Source organism: Salmo salar, chromosome 22, assembly GCF_965601325.2.
Source record: "Salmo salar chromosome 22, fSalSal1, whole genome shotgun sequence".
NCBI lineage: Eukaryota > Metazoa > Chordata > Actinopteri > Salmoniformes > Salmonidae > Salmo > Salmo salar.
The window spans coordinates 57,802,206-57,809,363 of NC_138312.1; the positions used below are offsets into that span (position 1 = coordinate 57,802,206).

At 42.6% G+C, this 7,158-nt stretch overlaps 1 protein-coding gene across 1 annotated transcript; it reads left to right on the top strand.

The window, feature by feature from the left end:
* Nucleotides 1-464: 464 nt before the first annotated feature.
* On the top strand, nucleotides 465-3,491 carry LOC106597995 (L-rhamnose-binding lectin CSL3-like). The gene is made up of 9 exons (XM_045705322.2): nucleotides 465-530; nucleotides 829-864; nucleotides 945-989; nucleotides 1,130-1,265; nucleotides 1,408-1,526; nucleotides 2,783-2,827; nucleotides 2,938-3,073; nucleotides 3,151-3,258; nucleotides 3,330-3,491. Exons 1-8 carry the CDS (start codon nucleotides 500-502, stop codon nucleotides 3,254-3,256), a joined length of 654 nt encoding a protein of 217 aa, XP_045561278.2. The 5' UTR covers nucleotides 465-499; the 3' UTR covers nucleotides 3,257-3,258; nucleotides 3,330-3,491.
* The last annotated feature ends 3,667 nt before the right edge of the window (nucleotides 3,492-7,158 follow it).

Genomic DNA, 7,158 nt, shown 5'->3' on the forward strand with positions numbered 1-7,158 from the left:
ATCCCTCCTGATGACCCGGATTGAATAATAGGGTGCGTTCAGCAGGATGCAACGTTTTGGAAGGTTCAGATAAAAATATGCTATGTTGAACAAATATGTCTCCGACATTTAGAATAAGGAAATACGTTGTCTCTATTCATGACATGGAAATCTGCAATGCTCGAAGGTTTTGCGACTGAACGTGGCCCGTGTGATTCTTCCTTAACGAAGAAGCTCCACCTAGATGGCTACTTTAAAATGTTCCGCCCTCAATGGCAATGTTAATGCCAAAATGTCTTTTTATCCATCCAGAGTCCTCTATCTAACTCCATGAGACTGAACAAATAGCCAGGTATAGACCAGCAAACACCGGCCCCTAATTGCAATGAGGTGCACCTGGAGACAAATAGATACACCTGGGTTAATTAAGACATGTGCCATAACATAAATACCAGGTGTATTGTGTCTAATTAGCATCAGTTGCATTTTCTCTGTTACTACCACTCCTGTACCTGGCATCATGCAAATGGTCAGACTGACAGTGGTTGCATGTGAGTATACAAAATCTGTATCTGATGCAGATTAGAATTTAAATATAAATGACCAAATGTTTGTATTTGAGAGTAATGGAAGTACGTGTCATATATGACCTGAGGGACATTCAATTTCTATTGTTATAAACAAATTTGTCTAACAAATTGTGACATTGCATGCATGGTATAAGAGACTAAATTCTGAACTTGATGACTACAGTACAATAAGTATAACTCAAATGTTGGAGTATACCTTCATGGCCCAAGTGCATATGATGTGGAATGTTGCTGAACTAGCTGTGTGATGTTGTTTCAGTGCTGGCTGCAGCTTGCTGTACAATAACAGATGGAGGTACTGTATGTAATAATGATGATACTACTCAACCAAGCTACTGTGAGTGGTGTGTAATTCCTGTTTATTTGTCCTGGCAGCAATCAGCATCACGTGTGAAGGCCATGATGCTTTCTTGCAATGTGGTAAGCTACTCAACACTACTGTATAGTCACCTATGATATTTTCTACTGTAGATTAGCGTCACTGGCCCACACCAGTCTTAGCTCTCCTTCATCCCTCACCTTTCTCCTTTTCTTTGTCTCTCTTCCCCCATCTCCCTCAGATGGAGGTAAGATTCAAATCAAGCGTGCCAACTATGGTCGTCGTAAACACGATGTGTGTTCCATTGGGCGCCCCGATAACCAACTCACCGACACCAACTGCCTCAGCCAATCCTCCACCAGCAAGATGGCAGAAAGGTACTAGAACCAGTGGTGTTTACCTGTAGGAACTCCTTGGCCGTAGTGGTAACAACCACCAGCAAGATGGTAAAAAGATACTAGAACCTGAAGTGTTTACCTGTGGGAACTCATGACCTCTACCTGTCTCTGAAACACCCAGGTGCGATGGAAAGAGCCAGTGTGTTGTCCCGGCATCCAATTTGGTTTTTGGGGACCCCTGTGTTGGGACTTACAAGTACCTGGACACCAAATACTCCTGTGTCCAACAGCACAAAACAAGTAAGTCTCTGAATGTGTGCTAGTAATAGTTAGTGGTGGGCACCAATAGCCATAATTTAATTCAACGTACTATCAGTATGACTCCTACCCATTTTACTCTTTTGTAAAAGCGTGCACTCTGCTGATGAATAGAATGGGTTGGTTCCCCTATGGTACCAGCTTTGTTATTAAATTCTGTTTTATGGCCACAACGTGTTAAATACATGCATTTATTTCTCCATGTTTAAGCCACCCTCACCTGCTAACTAACCCTAGCACACAAGCTGTGGTTATGGAACAATGTAGCCGGCAACAACTTTAGTTAGCGTAGCCTATAGGGAGGTCGGAGACCTGGCAGTGTGGTGCCAAGACGACAAAGGAACTGATTGTGGACTACAGGAAACGGAGGGCCGAGCCCCTCCCTGCCAGGAGGCTAAAAGGATTTGCTATCAGCCTTCCGCTGCTCAATTCTACAGCTGCACCATTGAGAGCTTTTTGACTGGCTGCATTACCACTAGGTATGTAGCACGTTGCGGTCATATGCCAGAGGGTAGTGCGTACGGCCCAGTAAATCACTGAGGCCGCGCTCCCTGCCATCAGCATCTCGACACCACACATGTCGGAAAGCCCTACATTGTCAATGACACTGGCCACTGACAAATGGTACGGATGCACCAAGTCTGGAACCTGAACAGCTTCTACTTCCCCCAAGCCATAAAACTCCTGAATGACTACCCCCGACTATCTGCATTGACCCTTTTTGACTTGTCTCATATGCTGTTCCTTTTTAGATGTACATATCAAGCTCAATTAGCCAGCAAGAACACGGACGGGAAGTGGCTTAAGCTTATTTGATGCTTGTGCGCACTTAATCTGGTTTAAGACTGACTATGTTTCAGTGAACGGTAACTAGCTAGCGCTACTCCCACAGATTTGTAGGGTATACAGCTAATCTGACACATAGCATGGCATAGAAATGCAGATTTGGTGTAGCAGTTTGACTTTATTTTTCACCAGTTTCAGTCTAGCCAGCCCGTTTGCTTAACATATTAGCCTTTTGAGACCTGCTCATAAGGAAGTGGAACTACAAGGTAACGGTGAAAGATGACGCGCATAGCCCTTTATACTTTAGTACATGCCGACAAGTTTAAAATGACTTAAAAAATGCACCTGAAATCAACATTCCCTGTTAGTGCCCATCCCTAACACTTCACCAGGCTAATGTATGTCTTAATTTGTCTGGCCAGTGTGGTGTAACTCCTGTGTTGTCCTTGCAGTAAGCAGCATCGTATGTGAAGGCTCTGATTCCCAACTACTATGTGGTAAGCTGGTTAGCACTATCGTACGGTATAATCATGTGGTGACGTATATTAGTCACTAGCCCACACAAACACCCAGATTTGGCCATCCTTTTCTTCTTTCTCTTCCTCAGATCGGGGTGAGATCCATATTCAGCGTGCCAACTATGGTCGTCGTCAACACGATGTGTGTTCCATTGGGCGCCCACAGGAACAACTCAAAAACACCAACTGCCTCAGCCAATCCAGCACCAGCACAATGGCAGAAAGGTAGTGAAACCTTCAGTGTGCATTTACCTGTAGGCACTCATTGGGTGTGGTGTTAACCTGTACCTGTTGACACGCAGGTGTGACGGAGAGCGCCAGTGTATTGTCGAGGTATCCAACTCCGTGTTCGGCGACCCCTGTGTTGGAACTTATAAGTACTTGGATGTGGCTTACACCTGTGACTGAATGTGAGTTTTACATATGTGCATGCACACATGACTGGGAACTAGAATGCTGGTGCTGACAGTATGCCTTGCAGGATATCTTCCTGTGGAACATGAAGATGTACAAGGCTTCTGGGATATCTTCATCAGGTCGTGCTGTTTTCCTCCAACTTCAATGACCATTGTAAACCTGTGTATTTTGTGTTGAAGCATTTCTGAACTGTGGTTGGTCTGAATTAAATGAAGTGTCAGAAAGACAAGAATGGTTGCCTCTTGTATGTTACTAAATGTCACACGAATATTTCTGAACGTGTGTCCTTTATTCTCGCCTTTCACCGGACTAATTTGTACCTGGCGCTAACGTGCCTTTGTCTGTATTCTGTGCCCACCTTTAGGCAGTTGTAAAATACTCATTGTGCTCTGGATGGTCAAACAATTTAAATCAATTGTACCTGCCCCTCAAATCACTGACGGGTAGTACTTATGACATCAGCAGGCTTACTTGTCCAAGTCACCAGGTAATCTGTTCTCAAAGCAGACCTGGACGGTTAAGACATTACATACGATGTGTAGACCCTACAAACCCTGATCATTAAGTGATTGGCTCTTATTGATCAGATCATAAGCCAAATGTTACCGTGATGTGGAAATTAAGCTAGAGGCTATTTCTTAAACATATACATGCAGTGATGCTGCCCAACTACACCACAGTCATCTAACAGCCTCTTATCCAGAGGCAAACGGGGTCAACGCCCTGCTGAAGGGCACGTAGACAGATCTCCCACCGATGCTGCCCCTCAACCATCAGATTCCACCCTGAGAAAGAAAATCAATCCATGCCCTGCCACATGAACCACCAATGAATGAAAACCATCATGGACAATATAACAGCAAGGCCAACAATGTTTGAGTGCATGTATGGCACCATGTCCATCTTGGTGCATTTGTACAAACACCTGCATGGCATCAACCTCAACTGTATCAACACAGCCCGTCAATGTATTTACCTTTTATATGGAATTTATTTTACATCTGTCATTCTATCCTTTGCCCAGCAACTCCGCTCCCACTTGTCTCCAATTCCACATCCCAACCCTTAGCCCATCCCACCTGTCTCTGCTGGCCACCCTTTTGGGATTTCTACGCAGCATACGATGTTGTGATTAACATACAATTTCTGTCAAATAGAATCTACAGACTGAGTTGCAATACATTGACTGACCCGGTCTCTCCAGCTCTCCAACAGTACTATTTCTAGGGTCAGTTTTAGATCGATACCAAAATAAATGGACAATTGATTCTGGATCCTCAAATCTGCAGAGCTTCAATGGTTGTATGCCCCATAGTCAGCATTAGCTAAATGAAAACCCATGAACTAATAGTAAAGGTAAATAGCAATAAAAACAATACTACAGAGATACAAAACAAGAACTTGAGGAACTTATTCAAGAACGATCTAATGTAATATATTATGAATATGAATTGGGTGGGTTGAGATTATTAAATATAAAGCACTAAACCTCTCAAATCTTCACTTATTCATTTCACATTTACATTTTAGTCATTTAGCAGAAGCTTAAATCCAGAGCGACTTACAGTAGTGAAAGCATACATTTCATGCATTTTTTTTTTTTCATACAGGCCCCCCCGTGGGAATCGAACCCACCATGCTGGCGTTGCAAACACCATGCTCTACCAACTGAGCCACAGGGAAGACTAATTCAAGAGTTTTACTTGAACCCTAAATGGTTCAAGTAGATTACTAAGAAAAGCTCATCCATTGTTTAACCTGTTAGGGCTAGGGGGCAGTATTGACACGGCTGGATAAAAAACATACCCGATTTAATCTGGTTACCACTCCTACCCAGTAACTAGAATATGCATATACTTATTACATATGGATAGAAAACACCCTAAATTTTCTAAAACTGTTTGAATGGTGTCTGTGAGTATAACAGAACTCAAATGGCAGGTCAAAACCTGGGAGATTCCTTTACAGGAAGTGGCCTGTCTGACCATTTCTTGAACTTCTTTTCCATCTCTATCATTTACTAAGGATCTCTGCTCTAACGTGACACTTCCCACGTCGTCCATAGGCGCTCAGAGCCCGGGAAAAAACAGAATGTCGTCATTCCAGCCCCAGGCTGAAACACATTATCGCCTTTCTCAAGTGGCCGATCAAGGGACACTGGGCTTAGGCGCATGACCCCGACCGCCCCCGCCTTTGGGATTTTTTCCTCTGTTTGCCGAAAAGGAGATTCCCTGTCGGAATATTATCGCTTTTCTACGAGAAAAATGTCGTAAAAATTGATTTTAAACAGCGGTTGACATGCTTCGAAGTACGGTAATGGAATATTTAGAATTTTATTGTCACGAATTGCGCCATGCGCGCGACACTTCTTTACTATTTCGGATAGTGTCTGGAACGCACGAACAAAACGCCGCTATTCGGACATAACGATGGATTATTTTGGACCAAACCAACATTTGTTATTGAAGTAGCAGTCCTGGGTGTGCATTCTGACGAAGACAACAAAAGGTAATCAAACTTTTAAGTATTTTCACAGCCGGATAAAAAACGTACCCGATTTAATCTGATTATTACTCCTGCCCAGAAACTCTGTGAGTATAACAGAACTCATATGGCAGGCAAAAACCTGAGAAGAATCTTTACAGGAAGTGCCCTCTCTGACAAGATCTTGTTCTTCTTGTCTCTGTTTATTGAAGACTGAGGATCTTTTCTGTAACGTGACACTTCCTACGGCTCCCATAGGCTCTCAGAGCCCGGGAAAAAGCTGAATGATATCGAGGCAGCCCCAGGCTGAAACACATTTGCGCTTTTGGCAAGTGGCCGATCAGAGGACAATGGGCTTAGGCGCGTGCACGAGTCGACCCCGTGCTTTATTTTCATTCGTCTTTTTAGCTAAATGCAGATTCCCGGTCGGAATATTATCGCTTTTTTACGATAAAAATGGCATAAAAATTGATTGTAAACAGTGGTTGACATGCTTCGAAGTACGGTAATGGAATATTTAGAATTTTCTGGTCACGAAATGCGTCGTGCTCGTCACCCTTCTTTTCGGATAGTGTCTTGAACGCACGAACAAAACGCCACTGTTTGGATATAACTATGGATTATTTGGGACCAAACCAACATTTGTTATTGAAGTAGAAGTCCTGGGAGTGCATTCTGACGAAGAACACCAAAAGTAATCAAACTTTTCTAATAGTAAATCGGAGGTTGGTGAAGGCTAAACTTGCAGGGTGTCTAAATAGCTAGCCCTGTGATGCCGGGCTATCTACTTAGAATATTGCAAAATGTGCTTTCACCGAAAAGCTATTTTAAAATCGGACATATCGAGTGCATAGAGGAGTTCTGTATCTATAATTCTTAAAATAATTGTTATGCATTTTGTCAACGTTTATGATTAGTAATTTAGTAAATTCATCAGAAGTTTTCGGTGGGTATGCTAGTTCGGAGCATACACAGCGATTCCACTGGCTGTTGAATAGAGTGGGACGCTAAAGTAATTTAGTAAATTGTTTGTAAATTCACCGGAAGTTTGCGGGGGTATGCTTGTTCTGAACGTCACATGCTAATGTAAAAAGCTGGTTTTTGATATAAATATGAACTTGATTGAACAAAACATGCATGTATTGTATAACATAATGTACTAGGGTTGTCATCTGATGAAGGTCATCAAAGGTTAGTGCTGCATTTAGCTGTCTTCTGGGTTTTTGTGACATTATATGCTAGCTTGAAAAATGGGTGTCTGATTATTTCTGGCTGGGTACTCTGCTGACATAATCTAATGTTTTGCTTTCGTTGTAAAGCCTTTTTGAAATCGGACAGTGTGGTTAGATTAACGAGAGTCTTGTCTTTAAAATGCTAGCATATAATGTCACAAAAACCTAGAAGACAGC

What these genes read in the sequence shown, in the direction of transcription:
- LOC106597995 (XM_045705322.2), top strand. Translation starts at nt 500, where the DNA reads ATGCAAATGGTCAGACTGACAGTGGTTGCAT. An exon ending in TGTCCAACAGCACAAAACAA is followed by an intron (nt 1,527 to 2,782) that starts GTAAGTCTCTGA and finishes TTGTCCTTGCAG; the next exon opens with TAAGCAGCATCGTATGTGAA. An exon ending in ACCAGCACAATGGCAGAAAG is followed by an intron (nt 3,074 to 3,150) that starts GTAGTGAAACCT and finishes GTTGACACGCAG; the next exon opens with GTGTGACGGAGAGCGCCAGT.